At 38.1% G+C, this 17275-nt stretch overlaps 1 protein-coding gene across 5 annotated transcripts in view; it reads left to right on the forward strand.

The window, feature by feature from the left end:
* Positions 1-17275, forward strand: part of SLC10A7 (solute carrier family 10 member 7) — a 138539-nt gene that overhangs the window by 94027 nt on the left and 27237 nt on the right. For 4 of the 5 annotated variants that reach the window (XR_004496911.1, XM_015625147.3, XM_015625145.3 and 1 more), the window contains one exon: positions 8193-8276. The exons of the other annotated variant lie outside the window; for it this stretch is intronic. Coding sequence is in view for 3 of the 4 variants with exons in the window: in XM_015625147.3 (XP_015480633.1) it covers positions 8193-8276 (84 nt within the window). In the remaining variant the exon portion in view is untranslated. The remainder of the gene's footprint in view (positions 1-8192; positions 8277-17275) is intronic. 5 annotated transcript variants of the gene reach the window in all.

Consider the following 17275-nt stretch of genomic DNA (forward strand, 5'->3'; position numbering starts at 1 on the left):
ATAAAGGCATGTTGAAGCTATAATAAATAATGCATTTAAAGCAAATAATTTATCATCTTAAATGAATGGTATTGAAGAGGAAGTCAGTTACATTTCTTAGAAGTGTATTCTGCTATGAAACTTCTGGTATAAAACTTACTCAAAATTAGCATTCTAAGAAGTTTGGATTAATTTAATGAAGCCTTAAATACTGTGTCTGTAATTACTGGACTGTATGAGGATGGTTAGCTAAACTTTATAAAGAATATCTGACTTTGTCACAGATACCTCTGATTAACATTTTACCTAATAAAAAGCTATTGAATCTTTCTTCCCAGATATGTTAATCAGCACTAACATATCCTCATATTAACCCTTGTTATTAACAGTAAATATGCCCTATTCCCAGAAAAGATGTTACAAATGGCCAGTGTCCCATAAACTGTATGTAACTGGAGTTCATATATGTGGTGAGCAGAAACAAAGCAAGTTAAATCAGTTTCAAATTAGCATGAGTTTATTCTGTTTGGTATTTCTTTGCAGCACTCTGCAAAGCTTCATTACCAATGATTAGGAGGCTGTGTACCAAAGTATTCAGAGGGTGAGACTGTCCATCTCCTTCTTGTCACTTCACACACTTAGCTAAAGCCAGAGTAGCAGATCGATCATGAAAATTTTTAGAGCAGAAAAATAAGTTTTGTTTTCTCCAAGATTAGTTTTCAAAGTAGCAAAAGTCTTAAGTGTGTGAATCTACATACTTCTATTGAAAATCATCGAAAATATTAGAGATAAGCCAGTATTTTGCATTTTTATGTACTTCACATTCTTCAGAAGCATGCCTGCAGAGCAGTTAATGTGGAATGTTAAAGACCCAATAAAAAATTCATGTGTATTTTTAAAGATACACTTCGCAAGCCTTCTGTGTGTCTGTCAGGCATTACTCCCCCATTAGGTCTTTTGCCAATAAAACTACCATGACATTTGTGTCAAAACAGAATCTTCCCAAGGCTTGAGCAGCTTGCTCCTGTTCTTGATTTCTGAATTTTTATTTTTTTTTGTTGATGTTGTAGTGCTGATGTCATAAGTAGTAGAAAGTAGCACTGCTGAAATAATTCAGGAGTAGTAGACAAGTGAAGGAAATTTAGTTCAAGTACCACAGAGAAAAGTGAAATAAATAAAGTGAGTGAAATTAGAAGCTGATTTAAATGCTGAAGAGTTTTCACTTGTATTCACAAAATCTTTAAATTAAAATACTGGTCCAAAAGTTGTTGATACATCTCAGATTTTTTTACCAAGTCTACGCCAATCCCATTAATTCAGATAAATCTGTTTAGTAATAGGAGCTGTCAGTACTTTTTTGTCTTTAAGCAGTACTTCCACACACTGTGCCTTATTTTTCTTCTCAAGCACTTGGTAAATGAGAGTTGATACCAGTCAAATGAATCGTTAAATATGCAAATATCTTAGTAGCTGGAAAGCCTTGGAAGTTGATAAGGAAGTTGCAGCTAATGGATTTCACTGGTATGTGACAAAAGGCTGATTACAGTGGAGGGGGGAAGAGAGGGGGAGCAGCACAGTGCATTAGCTATTAACAGATCAACTCATTCATGTGGAAGATTTAAAGAGCATCATTATTTCTTCCTGGTTATTTATCTCACTGTTTCCTTTCCTCTTTAATCACTGGGAAAACAAAATTCTCTGATCTGATCCAAACTCTTTACAATTAACTAGAACTTTTCAATGACTGCTGTGAAGTATTTATTTAATAATTTTATTGCTTTTCTTCACATTCACCTTTTATGGCTTTGTTATTTAAATTGGAACAAGTAACAGAGAATAATAGGGACCCTTCTTGTTCCTGGCTCACACATGAAGTACTGTAGATTTTTCTAGGTGTTTTTCTGCATGTTACTGCTCTTGAGATTTTCATCTATAGGAAACTAGGGGAGCCTTTCAAGTGTGCAACCTGCTTCACCATGGGCAGAAGTTAACCACACCTTTTTAATAGGATCATAGAGCCAGGCTACCAGGAGAATCCCATCCTGACTCACCCAATCCACCTCTTTTCCATGCTGTGCAATTCACTTCAGAACTGAGCATCATCCAATCTAAAAATAAGGGATTTTGGTCTCCCTCCACCCTTGCAGTACTAGAAACTTTTGTCTGTGATGAACAGAAAACTAATTTCCAGTAAGTACTGCTTAAAGATGTGTAATCCATTTGTCTTTGTTGCCAGTATTACACATCTGAATAGCACTTCTCTGAAATTTATCACCCTGGCTCTGACTTTCTTTTTGCCAGCCTTCAGTCAGCTAGGCTAAACATGCCATGCATTTCTAATCTTTAAATTCATAAAACAAATCCCTTAATCTGAGGTGTTTCGTGCACCTGCTCCAGTTTTAATTCCTTCTTCAGCCCAGGTAATACAAATCCTGCACAGTTGTGCAATTTGCTTCACCAAGGGCTTATCCAGGCCTCATGTAATGTCTCCAGTATCCCCTGTCTCAACTGATTCATTTCTTCTGGTACATCACAGTTTTCTTTTTCATGGATAAATAATATTCATGGTTCTTAACTACACTGTGTTGAATAATCTGTGTCTTTGCAGCTAGTCAGCCCCTTGTTTGTAGCAGAATTTTTGGATGCTAGTCCTTAAGTCCCAGGTCTCCAAGGGTATAACTAATTCCCATTTAGGTGTTTCTGGGTTGTAAACTTGATCTTGTTTCTGTACATTAACCCTCCAGATCATTGCACCAGAGTTAAATGGAAGAGTAGGTCTGGTGTATTTCAGATGAAGAATACCTATGGTTATTTTTATGGCTCTATAAAAGGCTTTAAAATCCACAGGTGTGTTTGAATTGGATTGGTATTTAATGTGTCATAGGGGAACCCAAAGGAGATTAGGCATCTGTGATCATTTTAACAAGGGAAACCCAAAATATACAGTATCATTGCCCAAGCCAGGAAATTTTAAAAAAAAGTCAAGTTTGTCAGCTTTTGTTTTTCAATATTTCTGAATGTGAAACTTTGATTTTTTTTTTATTATTATTTTTTTTATTTGGCAACAGAACTAGAGGTTATATGTAGACAAATAGATACTTGTTCATTTGTGCCAAATCAACTCCCACAGCCACACAAGCATGTAGAATATGGAAGAATTTGCAAAATATATCTATATATCTAGTTGTTTAGCAGAACTGGGGACTTAAGTTTCATTTTTAAGAATAATAGCGAAAGATCTCTTTGTTAAAATACATGACTGCCAAATCATTGGAGGCAATCTCTGTTGTACCTTTGCCCTTTTCTGAGGGAAGAAACAATTTGCAGTTTTTGACAGATGTAATTAAAAGCTTTGTTTTTAGATTTAAACATGCTCTGTAGAAACTCCATTCTCAGTGATGTGCCTCCCCTTCCCTTCCACCCATTCCAGGGGGATTCTTTCGGTAGCAGTCAATGGCTCTTGGTCAGAGGCTGGGAGCTGGCATCTCTTACACGGCTTCTCTGCCTTACCGAGATGTCCGAATGCGGTGCCTGTGAGTGCCTGTAAAGCACGGGGGTGGGAAGGACACCCCAGTGGCCTGTCAGCTCTGTTTAGATGTTAGTTAGGAATGACCTCTTTCGACCTCCTACCTGAAATCTGGAGCTGGGCACCGTGGAGCTCACAGGAGCACATCAGTGCTCTTCCAACCGCTCCCTGCTTCCCAGAGCCCCAGCATCATTACTGCCCATGGCAGTTCCCATCACAGCATTTCCATCTCTGGGTTACTGAGGGAGACATTGTTATCTTTCTGTAACAAGCTGCAAGGACTGGGTCAGGATAAGGGCTCTGGAAAGAGTCCAAAACAAGGGAGGGCTTTGTTCAGCTGGTAACTCTTACTCACTGCCCTTCATCACTAACCTGGATCCCATCCACATCTTTTCCAAAAGTGCATTGCATTCCGTGGCCTTTTTGTAATGGGCTTGCCATCCACAACAGGACATAAAGGGTTTGGGGCATGGGGTGCTCCAGACAGGCTTCTGAGGCAGCTGGATCTGGGCTGGATGAAAGGAACCAGAAGTGGTGGCAATACAGCATTGAATGCAAAATTTAAGGAGGGTTTCAGGGTAGCCAGACCTTTCCACCAGAATGTGGAAAAGGAAAGCTTAAAATTTAATGTCTTGTGTAAAAGAGCAGCCAGTAGTGCTCCTCCCAATCAGTTCTGCCCTCTTTCCACCCCTGCCTCCCTTCCTCCTCTGTGCTCAACAACTGGTGAGGCTGAAGCTGGTTGATGGTGTGTGAAGAGCACAAAGACACAACCTGAGGAAGCATTAATTGCAGGAGAGCACTGGGAGAGTAAAAGTGGTCCTCAGATAACAGCCTGCTCCAATGTGTATGGCACATGTGTCACTGGGCTGTAATTTGGTGGGACTGGGAGGAAATGTTTCTTCTGAGTCCATCCAGTGTGGGTGTGGGAACACCCACTGTGATACCTGCCTGGTCCGCCAGAAAGATGAGAATGGAGCATCTGGCTTGTGGAGACAGTCTAGGCTGGGAGATGGAATCATCTCACTTTTATGTAAGGAAGGTTGGGTTTTGTTCTTGGCTTTTTTACCATATCCAGTTAAATAGTCCTTTAATTAAGGACCACAAGCTTGTTTCTACCACAAGCTCATAAAGAAACCCACTAAATTATTTGTTGGGTTTTTTTTAACACGCAGTCTCTTGAGAAGAAAGGTCTAGGACTAAATTAGCAAGAATGCTGCAGGTCAGGTTTGAAGTACTGCATGGTGACAGAATTGTTTGGGAAGATTTGCCTGGATTTATCTTTCTGCTTATCTGAGTTACCCTGCTGAAATCACTCAGATTATTTAAGTGAAAAGTGTCTTTCCCCAATCAAGAATTTTTAGGGTCTTTTCTTGAATAGTGAGTCCATTAAAGCAGGGCTGGCTTATTACTTTACTAAACCTCTAGCTGAAATGTTGTTATTCATAATGGCTTGTAACAATATCTTCACAATATCAAACTTTAAAAAATGTTGCTAAATAAGCATAGGCAATATGGTGGCATGAAATAAGTGGCACATTTTATCTCCCATATGTCATTCCAATCAGGTAGGGGTGGGGTTTTTTCAGCTATAAATCAGCAGTTTGATTTTATGGTGTTTTTTATGCCAGTTCTTACAGTATATCTCTTTGTCATTGAAGAAAGGTTAATTTTTAGGCATAGAGATTATTATAACAAGGAGGGCAGCCGAAGATAATCAGCTATTTTAACATAATACTAATTTCTGTGCAATGCATATCATCTAGATAGCTTTTAAAAAAAAAACCTTTCATGACAGCTAATGGAGCACAGAACTTAACTTGATCCAACTGAAACCTGAGCGTCATCCTAATTATTCTCAGACAGACTATTTGCATTTTGTAAGTTTGTAGGAAGGTTTGATTAACATGATATAAAGGTTTTTGTTTCCTGTTCCTCAATTCACACTTCTCTTTCTCAAAACAAGTGTGGAAAGCATATCCAAGAGGTAAGTTCAAAGGAATTCTGGAACCCAGGCAATGTCTGAGAATCCATGGGACACTTAGAGTCGTGAGCCTGATGAGTTTTCATGCTACAAATGTTGAGAAGGCCTTGGTCAGAGTATGCTTCCATTTGCTTTGGGTTCTTTAATATTTTTGATTCTTCATGGTTAGCCACCATATGTTCAGAGTCTGGATCAAAATGCCCTTATTTTCTGTGTCATTGAGAAGTTCATGACTTCTCTTTAGCCTTTATCTTATCTTCTGTGTCTTTCTCATTACACAGATTTAAGGTTAAGGTAATACAAGAGTTGATAGAAATAGTCTAACAGATAGATTTTGATAAAAAACAGCCCACTGAAATTATTGTAAAAAATATACAGAAGAGAAACAAAGTTTAAAAGTCTGTTTGAAGACATAATATCAGTACTTTTAATTCAGTTTATAATTATGCAAAAAGAACAACAAAAAAAAAATACCAAGAGCCCCAATTCCAAAGGAGAATATATCCTTATATATACACTAAGTATATGTGCTTAAAAATTCCCAACAGTTTGAAGACACTGCATTTGAAGTAATATTTTAAAAAGCTGGCAAGACTATGCCTTTTTCAGCAGTGTTATGCTGCTGACTTAGAAACTGATTATGCATCCACTGAGCATAAAACTTAAAAGTGGTGAGCAAAGTCCAATCAACATTTTTATAGAAAAGCACAGGAGTCACTGCCAAAGTGTCGTAGTTCTGTGAAGCTGTGCAAGCGTCCTGGCTTGCTTAGATTGACTCCTCTGTGGCCCAGGCAGATTTTAAAGTTTAAAAATCTTCACTTTCACTTGAAAAGGCTTCCTGGAATACACAGTAAGTAATGCTTTTAGCTTCTCGGCACGTAACAATAAGTCCAAATACAATTTAAAAAACTAAGAATCCTTTTAAAATTTCAGAAGCTCCTTACAAGAATTAAAACAACAAGGAGATCATGAGTGGGATGATGGAGGTCTGTGCTCTCAGCAGTGAGACACTCAGAGTGCCCTCTGTCCCTTGGGAATGTGCCTGCACTGCCAGACTTGGGGTACTCATGGGTGATCTAAATCTTCTTATGCAAGCTTTTACTTCTCCCTCTTGACTCCGTGGGAAATTTAGGCTCACTCAGTCCCTACCTGCAGACCAAAGTTCTCAGCTGTGGCACCATCCTCAGGTGCCCTCCCATGTGCCCACAGTATTAAAGTTGGAGGTGACGGTGACGAGATGTTGTAATTTATTAAGCGGTCAGTGTGAATCTTAGCTGGTGTTGCCACTTAAGGTAGCACATAGGAAACAGCCAGATCCTGTACATTCCTCCTGAGACTCTCCACCCAGAGTGTACTCAGAATGGCACATATGAAATCTGATGCCATTTGCCTGCACAAAAAGCTCAGTTTGCCCAGAGACATCCCCCACAGACGTGCTCACCCATTTCCCAAGCGGTGCAAATACAAATGTACAGGTACAAAAAAGCAGTGCTGTTGTACATTTCTGCATAAAGTAAAATACTTCACTATATAAAATTTTTGATTTTTCTGTTCTTCAAATTTATGAAGAATCTTGTTTTATGCCAAACCCATTTGTATGGCCATATGTTAATTATTCAAGGCAGACTTTAAGTTACTAGATTGCACAATTACCTTCTCTGTCATGCAGGTAGCTTGGAAAGGAAGGAAAGTGTGAAAAATATAATTCAATCTGAGTATCATTTATGAGAATCATGTAAGTAAGAATGCTTTAGGAAATCAGCTTCATTTAGATGGTGCTGAAAGGATTCTGTTCTCATTTTGAGAATCTTTAAAGTGAAGTGTAAAATATAAAATAGAGTGGATCTGTGAAAACCTTAATATTGTGTCCTTTGCCTCATTGTGGAGCAAGTGGTGGTCTATGGGAGCTCTGACAGTGCTATTCAGTCTTCTTAGTGTGTTCCATTGCTGTTAAAGAGGTGTTAAATTACATTAAAGGAAACTTTCCAATTACATAGCCTAGAACAAGTCCAATCAGAATGCAAAAAATACTGTATATTTTCCTAAACATTCTGAAGCAGGTTCCAAAAATCCTGCTGATTGTATGTGTTCCTGTTTTCTACCTGAATCTTTTTAAAAAATGCTCCTAGCATTTACAATTATAGTTAGAGAAATCACCTACTTGAAGACTAAGCCTGTCAGTTCAGTTGTCTTAACGAAAGAATAGCTCTGTACTTCCAGTATATCCCCTTTTTAACAGTACTGAAATAAAACACGTGAACGTTGTCTTCACTATTTCATTATTTTCATTTATTTATTGAAATAGCTGCACCCACTTCTGTTGCTTGATGTTTGTATAAATGGCAAAGTAAGTCGAGCTAACTGTTTAGTTAGGAGGATTCACTCCCTGTCTCTTTAGACTATCATCCTACAAATGCTTATATAATTTACTTGGCATATATGTGTAGCAGGTTTTCAGTTAAATGAATATTGATGGAAATATTACCCTAGGTTATAAAATAATCAGAGATTGGTTTAGTTCTGTTTTGTGGAACACCAAATGCTTTATTGTGACTTAACTATTAAACGTGTGCGGCTTCTTCCAGTGCACATAGTTCCCAGTTTTTATGTGTAAAATAAAATCCATATTAGTGTGTGATATCTGTGCATGAAATTTGCAGATACCAAGAAAAAATGCAATGTTAATGGTATATCTTTATTTTGTAGCTTGGATCATCCTCCTCTGTGCCTTTTACATCCATATTCTCGCAGCTGTTTATGACTGTTGTAGTCCCTCTTATTATTGGACAGGTATGTCTTTTAAATATACATTCTTATTTAAAAAAACAAGATAAAGAGAGCTATCTTAAAGACAGACTGGCAAGCTGATAAGCTGCCACATAGGAACAGCCTCAGGATAGTGAAGTCTAATATCAGGGAGAAGATGCTACAGTGCTCCCTGGAGCCACATTGATCTTTGTTGAGATTGAGCATCTGTCCCTCACTACCACAAACACACGCTTCTGCAGAGCGAGGAGGGAGCTTGTGAACATAAAGTGGGAAAAATGGCAGCCCAGGCTGTGAGAAATTCCAGCCCCAAACAAATGAGCACTGAGAATACTACACAGTCCTTTTGTGGCATGCCCATTTCCTGGGGTTGAAGGAACTCCTTCCTCCCTGTGTAGTATCTACTAATAATTACAGGAATAAAAAAAATATCTCAACATTAATAAACATATAAAGGCTAAGCAGTCACAAGTTAAGAAATCATTAAATTAAAGCTGCTCAAGCCATTTTGCTTATACTTTGTAATAAGGGGTTTAGTTGCACAACTGCAAACTATTTTTACATGACTTCTCTATCATGTTACACTGGGTGGAAGATATTTGTGAAATGAGCAGTTATCCAATGTTTAATTTTATACTGATTGTTCATATGTTCACACAAAGCTTTATTTTTCATGTCATGTGATAAAAAACTTCCACTGAATGTAAAAAATGCTAATTGCATATGTAAGGTTTTCTGTGATCCTTGTCTTCATGGTGTCTGTTTGTTCACAAATGTAACTATTAGTTACTTTTTCTCCCATGTCATGGTGGGAAACCACAATAGTAAGACCAAAAGTTGTCATAACTGTTGCCACTGTTCCTGGACTCTGTAAGTCTAATTTTCACTTACTTGTAAGTGGTTGTTGTTCTCAGGCATTCAGAATGCACAGAGGGAATATCAGTAGGATTTGCAGCTCATTCTAGCATCCAGTTGAACTCTGGTTTCAGCTGGCACCTTCTGAATTTTGTCAGCCTAAATCAGACTTTGAAATGGAAAGCATGATTAAAATACAGGCAAATGAAAGCAGAGGCTATAAAAGAGCACCTTGGACAAGGTTAGGAGTATCTATCATTGCCTGTGCTACATAGGACAATCAGTCTTGTATCACACTATAATTGCACATTTCAAAATCGACATTTACTGAAAATTTACAAATTCCTAGTGAAGTTTCTTTTGATTGAAAACACGCATTGAAGTCTAATAAAGGGACAAGGATGATGACAGCATGCTTGCTGTATAACCTCTCTGCAATCATATCATCTGGAAAGTGGACACATCAGCTCTATGTCCCTCTATGATGAACTGCTCTCAAGCTTTGAATTAAATGCCAGAGAGTTTCCTTATTCGTTTGGACAAAGGGTTGCTAATTAGCCAATCTCTGCATTGCATTCTTACCTCATCAAAATTAAGTGTCCACCAAAAGCAGACAAGCAAAAGTACTTGAATCCTCTTCTGAAAGGTCCGAGCACTGGAAGCTGTTAGTCAGAAGCCTTAGGTAGAAATTTCTAGGAAACAAATGCATGGCAGCAGATTTAGCAATAAAATGTCCTATAGACATGGAGCATCAGCAGCTGTGCTGCAATGTAATAAGCCCAAAAATGATGGTAGATTGCTGGACAAAGTGATGGCAAAATTTCAAGAGAACTTTCATCTGTATATATAATGGAACGTTACTTTGGAAAGATGTTGTAAGAAATTGATATGTGAGCTAATTGGTGTTCTTTCACATGTAAGAAGTGATAAGGCTGAGTATGATGAATTGAGCAGTAGGCATGTGGAGCAAGTGCTCTGTGTGATCAGAAGATTGAAATCAGAATCGTGATGAGACTTAGATGGGATTTAGGAGTTCTGATAAAGACTGAAAGAAAAAATAGAGAATCTTAAAGCTTGTGTAGCCTAGTGACAAATTAATAGTTTGGGTTTTTATAAATACGCTTCAACAAGAAATAGGATGATTCTTCTTTAAAATTGTTTGAAGCAGTTGCTGGAAGTGACAGGTCAACAGAAGTTGCTCACATTTCTCTAAGCATAAAGACTTCGTTTCTGAAGTTACTGCACTTGTCTATATCTGTGCAGAGGATGTGGAAGAGAAGAAATGCTAATGAAAGCTGCAGATCAGAAATGCCAGTAGTTTACATCGATTGTCCTGATTAGGTAGAGCTGTACAAAGGTAAACCAGCCTGCCCAGATAGGAATAGAAGCCTTTTTTGAAGGTGGATATCCAAAAGTAATGGGCAGGAGTCAGGGAAGACTATGAGCAAGAAAAGGACTGATACCGGGAGATGCAGTGATGGGTTTATTGCCCTTCATCTGCTCCAGTTAAATGGGAAGTTTTGCCCTTTGTTCACAGACCACCACTGTCTCATCACTGAACTGTTGCCCAACATGTGGCACAGGGACATGTGTGAATCACAGGTCACTCGCTCTGCGATTCCTGATGTGTTAGGAGATAATGGCCCACAATTCCTGAGTGATGCCTTCAGCAATTAATTTAAATTTATCATTTCACGCCCACAACTTCAATTCCTTACCACATGCAGCCATTCTGTTCAGCAGAAGAGTCAGTGGAAGAATGCCTGGTGAAGTTACCTGGTAGCAAAGAGCTTCATTGGGGTAAAAAATCCCCAGGCTTGAAACCTGCCTGTTTGGAGGATTGCCTCTCCTCAGCCTTCCTAACTCAATGATCAATGAGGGCTTTATGCTTGAACCACATCAGTGTAAAACAGAGGAGGCTGCTTGAAGAAAGCATTCTCCAAGGGCTTTATTTTCCTTAAAATAATCTTGCCTCTGGAAAAACCTGTGTTGCCTAAATGCTCGTTTCCTGAGCAGGCTGCAGAGCTGGCTGTTTGAGCAGCCCCTGGGATATAAGCAAAGCAGATAAGAAGGTGCTTTTAGATTTGTTTGGGGTTTTTTGTTTGCTTTATGGCAAAATGTATCAAGAGTTTTGGTTGCTTGGCTGGCTTGTCAGAATTTTTGATGATGGGTGGGAGAAAAAAGTCACAACAATGTAATTTGATGCTTATTTTCTACTGTTTTTTGAACATTTTTTTTGGCTTTTTAGGACTACTGTTGACAGGAGTCAAACATGCTTTTCTAGCTGCTGACATTGAAATGTGTAAAGGGCTGCAGGTACAGGCTCTGCTCAGGGGTTGGCCCATTCTTTAGGGAAAGGAAGAGCTGTTAAAGGAGGATGAAGATATTATGTTATCAGAAAGGCACTGAGTCTCACAGATAGCAGTGATTGATAGATGGTCCCCAGTAAGGAGAATCACTCTGTTCTTTGTCAGAGATGTGCAGGTTGTCTGAACCTAAAAAATGTTGTAGCCTGTGTCCTCAGTGTCTGCAGATGTGTTCTGCTAATTGACAGGCTGATGTTACTCAAATCAGTATTGATAGTATAATATTGCATTTGTATTTGTAGAGTAACGAATAAGGCCCTTCTGACAAGAGGTCTCAAAAAGGAACATAATCTATAGTATTTTATAAAGATCTAATTTACTATAAGCCTTGAAGATCTGTAGTGGGTGAGAACTTGTTATTTGTGCATCACTCTTGTATATCTCTAAGGGGAATTTGAGAATACTTGTTATACAATAAACATGGTAATAGATATTTCATGGAAAAGATTTTTGAATCTGCTCTGGCAGCTTGAAGTTGTGATTATTTTTTATCTGGGTAGCAGAGTCCTTGGTAAGATTGCTGCTCTTGAGCTGTTGTGATTTGCCTACAGTCATTGTTTCTCTGTCCATAGATATTGGTAATACTTCTAGGCATCAAAATGTAAGGTTTTGAGAAATATCCAAGCAGTTTCATCATAACCAGTTGTGAGATTTAGCTGGCAACTGTTGTTTCTTTGCTTATTTTTTTCTTCTGAAGTGACAGATAACAGCAACAGTGAAACCCTCTGCAATGTTTCCTTTTCCCTTTTTGCAGACTTTCTCCATTCCCTACACCTAAGTGCTTATGACAGACTTTTATTTTATGCTTTATATTAAAGAGTGATTTATGATTAAATGTTAATGAAATAGAATTTTCACCATGCTTTCATTATATTCTACTAGTTTGAACATTTTTCAAAGCAGCACACCAAAACCCACTGTTTTCTATGAATAAATAATAAAAAGCTTGTCTGTACATTATCATTCATGCATTCTCTAGTTGCCCCATTGGTAATTTGTCTGCCAGCATAAAGTGGGCACTTCACATTAAACAGACCTTAACTAAAGCTAAAATTAATGTTATGATTCTGTGTAGTTCTTCTTCCCAAATCTATAAAATGAAACCAGTTGTACAGAAATCCTCACTGAATGTAGTCACACACAAAAAAACTCTTGATGTGCTACAAGTAAAGGATTTTAAGTGCCTTCTGCATCGTTGCCCAAAATGTTCCAGAGGAGCCCTATCAGCATTTGGGAGCTGTGCTTATAAACACAAGTCTAAAAGGGTGCTATGTTGCAATACAAGGTGTAAGTGAAATTGAAACTAAAAAGCTTAGCAAGGTATTTATTTTTAAAGAATGAAAAATGGAAAGGGGAAGGTAGGTGGCAGTTGATAGGGAGGAGAATTAACTATTTAACTATTTAACTATTAAGGTGCTGAAAACAAAAATTAACAGAACTGTTATCAAAAAAAAAAAGGGGGGGAACAATGTCAAATCTTTCTGTTCTTGTAAATTAAATCCACATAAAAGTAGCCCTGATTGTCTTCAAAGTCCAGGGGAGCTGCAGGGAGGAGAGGTACCCTGGGAGATGAGCTCTCCCAGGAGCTTGTTGCAGAGGACCAGAAAAGTGGATAAACAGCCTTGAGAGCACGGTTCACTCCCTGCTAACACCTGACTCCATCAGGGAACAGAGCCTCCTTTCCACAGAATGCAAAATGTGAAGGAAACATACTGCTGCTGCAGGCATCCTTCACATTTTTACTGTGTTGGACCTGTTTATAAGGTTTTAAAACAACAGTTGTAAATTACCCTAAACTGTGAAAGTTAATTTTGAAAATGGCCTCATGTGGTTTTTATAAACCTTGCTTTAAAGGTGTATACGTGTTGGGAGCTACCTCTTGGGAGTAAGCTGACTGACATAATGGAGTAAGATAGCTTTTAGGGGAGGGAATTTGGTAAGCTGAGGTAAAAAAAAAACATGTTGCTTGTAGAAAAAGATTTTTTTTTTACCTCTGATTGCAAAATGATGGGCTTTTTACCACCCAATCTTCAGAAAAGAAATGTTCAGAAAAGAAATATTAGATTGCACACACTGTAGCATAAGGATAGATTCGACATTTGTTGGTGTCCTAGGAAAGCAGGCAAAGCATCACAAAGTTTGGAACTTTACAGCAGTATTCAGGATGAGGTTGGAATTTATGCCTTCACACAGATAAAATCCCTGTGAAATTATCAGGACAGGGTCTGGCTGAAGTGGTGCAAGTTTTGCTTTGTGAAAGGGTCTGTGCATTTGAACTGGCACGCAGACCATGTATATATGGAGGCTGTCTATGCTATAGAAATCTGTGAAGAATGCTTATCTTACCATCTTATTTCATTTATACAACCCAATTAATCTCTCTTCTATTCCAAGATCTGATTCTTTATATTGGTTTTTACAGCTTCTCTCATCTTAGTTGATTTTCTTCCCAGTTTTCTCACCTTCCATGTCTTACAGGCTTCACTGACTGATATTGCTGATATTCCATGCAATTGTCTTTCTTGTTTTGCCATCACTGTATAAGAAGAGATATGAAAATATTACTGGACCGTTGAAAATATCTATCCTGACTCAAAGATTTCCAAAAGAAAACTTTGTGTTTTAGACTTCATTACACAAATCTGTTGCTGTAAGTAGTAGTACTCTAATTAAGAATGAGTTAGGAATCTTCCCTTAGAAGACAAGTAAGGTAACTGCTGCATTTAGGTGTGGTGATAATCCAGCAATTTCAGCTAGTTTTCTCACTTGTTTGAATACAAGGTAAAGGTGACTTGTATTTCTTTGTTGAGGTGGTAAAGCCCCAGCTGTTTTTCCCAGGTATTTAGAAGAGCCTACCAATACACAATAAAAGGAGCAGAAGTGCAGTAAAACCACGGTAAATTCTGTTGAAGAGGAAGACAGTCCAAAAGAATTGGTAGAATCAGGAAAAATCTATTTTAAATAATGATGTAAATACCAAGAGAGCCTCTTGTATATAATGGAAACAGAAAAGGTGACTTCTTATCCATTTCCTCGGGGTTTTTTGGGTTTGGGTTGTTTGGTTTGTTTTTTGTTTGTTTTTTTTTCATTTATTGGGTTAAATAAACAAATAAGCTACAGATCTAGACAATTTTTAGCAGATGTACTGCATGACTAATGTCAGAAATTATTCCATTCCCTATAAGGGTTGGGGAGCTCCTTGCCCTGTTTAGTTCAATTAATAATGAACATTAATGAATTACACTGTTTATTGCATTTTTTATCTTGTGTGTCCGGCACTTGAGCAGACAGGTGGAAATGGTCTAGCTGTATTTTACTGACAGCTTTCTCTGGGCATACATTGTGACTGTTCTGAAGTTACAATCAGAGAAGTGAATTGTTTTTCTGTAGCACACCCTCTGCTATTTTCATGTGTGATCTAATAACAGATGAGCATTATTTACCTGCATTCCTGGAATGGCAGATCGTATTTCTTTGTCCAAGGATGTTAATTGAAAGAAGCATTTGAGCAGTGAGCCCATTTGCTTAGGGAGGTTGGTGTTTAGACAAGGAGGTTATGGCAGGATACAGAGCAGTCTGTAGGAAAAATACTGTGGATATAACTATTCTGGTAGGAGAACTAAATTGAAATGGGGACACTACTGTTAATTCAAGTGTAATTACATTTCTTTGTTGTTAAAAATTAAATCCTGGGCAAGAGGAAAGTTTGAGCCTGAAACTGTGTTTTGAAGCAAATTTGAGCTGATGCCTTTCCAAAACCTTTGGAGATTGCCAGAATGTAGTCTTCAGGAGGTGGTTGCCTGCTGAACACATTTATGTTCTTTTATTGTTTAACTTTTCTGTAGGTTTATCAGCTTCTTTCATCATGCAGGTTATTTATAAAATATCACCTACTACGAAGTTTTGCTTCTCTCCTGCTGTTCTCTCCACTAAACTGCAGCTTGAGGGAGGGATTCACCTTCATGTTCTTTCATGTGCAACCTCTGGGTCAGCCTTTTCCTAAAGTCTTTGGGGCTGGCACCTGAATCTGCATGAAAATCTTTACGGTGTATCACTCCCTGTCACTGCTGAGCTCAGCCTTGGCCAGGGATGGATGGATCCTTCTTGGAGCTGGCTGGCACTGGCTCCATCAGTCATAAGGGAAGCTTCTAGCAGCTTCTCCCAGAAGCCACCCCTGTTGCCTCCCCTGTTTCCAAACCTTGCCACAAAACCCAATACATCCCTTTTTTTGCTCTTTTCCATCAGTGTGATGCAGCTATTTTGGATACCAGTGCTTGATATTAACATTCAGAAATGACTGTGTTAGCTTGTGCTGCATTTCAGACAAATGAAACTTTAGTATCTCAGCCCAGGCTCTGAATGTGTGTTGTCTTTATTGTATTTGTGGCATTTATCATTATTTCACTACAAATATTCACAATTTTGGTTTTTGTAGTTCTGTATTTACCCTGAAAAGTTATAGAATTGGGTTAAGAATTAAAAAGCTTTCAAAGCATCCTTGTCCTGAAGCAACTCTGCCAGGCATGAATAACAAATGGATTGTTTTTCAGTCAAAGTGAATCAGCTGACATGAGCTTCTGTAGGGTTATATTTCTCCCATCAAGTTATACAAGAATTTAGGTTACCTTGAATCAGTGATTATAGGCGGAATTGACCTCTGAAATTATAGATCATGTTGAACCTTGTGACAGGATCAAAATGTAAGGGATTCTGTGTTAGAGAAGACAAATTTTGTCTTGTGTTTTGTGCACATTTAGCATGACACTGGGTTGATTAGATGATTTCCTGAAGCCACAATTTAGTTCTTCAGAGTGTGACTGTATAATTTTTTTTAAAATACAATGTGCAGTAAGAAGCTGTACCAGTGTTTGTGGTTACTGATTCACAAAAATTCCAGGCTAGGTAGAGGTGGATACTTAAAGAAGGTATCACTCAATTGAACAGATTCCGAGGAAATACTTGCAGTTTCATTTTTTAATTTTTTTTTTTTAATTTCTCTTCTATGTTAGTGAAGGATGAATATGTGTATAATGTTATTATTGTCATGTCTGTTTTAATTAAAGCCTGAACAAGCACAGGGTTATAGGTTTTGTACTAAATACTTCTACTAGAAATTGTACTGTGGCATAATGAACTATCACTTTTCTTTTTCAACATCTCGTTACTTTCAGTATAAATCTTCTGGAAGGACCATAAATTAATAGGTGGCCTTAAGTAGTTTTTCTTCTTCCCCAATGTGACAATTTAAGGGATAATAGGATTTTTTTTTTAACTTCCTTAAAAAAAACCCACTCACTTTAGAAGTGAAAGACTTTGCTGTTTGCTTCTGATAATTAGAGTCCCAAATTTGCTCAGATTTAGACTAACCTGAACTTCCTATTAGATGTCTTTCACATTGCTCTCTGCATGTCTTCACTTTCTTATGTCTCTTTCATCAATGCAGTGTCTTATTCCTACCCAGTAGCTGTAGGAGCTCCAGTGGAGGCTCTTTCAGAAGCCTGGCCTTATATTTTTTGTTATTTTCTCTCTTTAACATCTGGCAAGTGTGACATTTTAAAGTTCGGTGTTTCCACTGGGGCGTTGAGCATTCCCTTAGATATTTTCCTGCAAATTTATTATTTTTCATCAGCAGGAAGCCCACAAGTGCTGGGAGGTAAGTGCTGATCTTCAGCCTGCTTAGCTTGGCATGAAGCCCATGTGCCAAAGTTTTAATGTGTGCCCTGATGGAGTCTCATTGCTGTGGTGACTGGGATAGCTGCTCCCAGGACTTCCCTGCTGAGAGGCTTGCAAACAAGCCAGGAA

The sequence above is a fragment of the Parus major genome, chromosome 4 (assembly GCF_001522545.3).
Source record: "Parus major isolate Abel chromosome 4, Parus_major1.1, whole genome shotgun sequence".
Lineage (NCBI taxonomy): Eukaryota > Metazoa > Chordata > Aves > Passeriformes > Paridae > Parus > Parus major.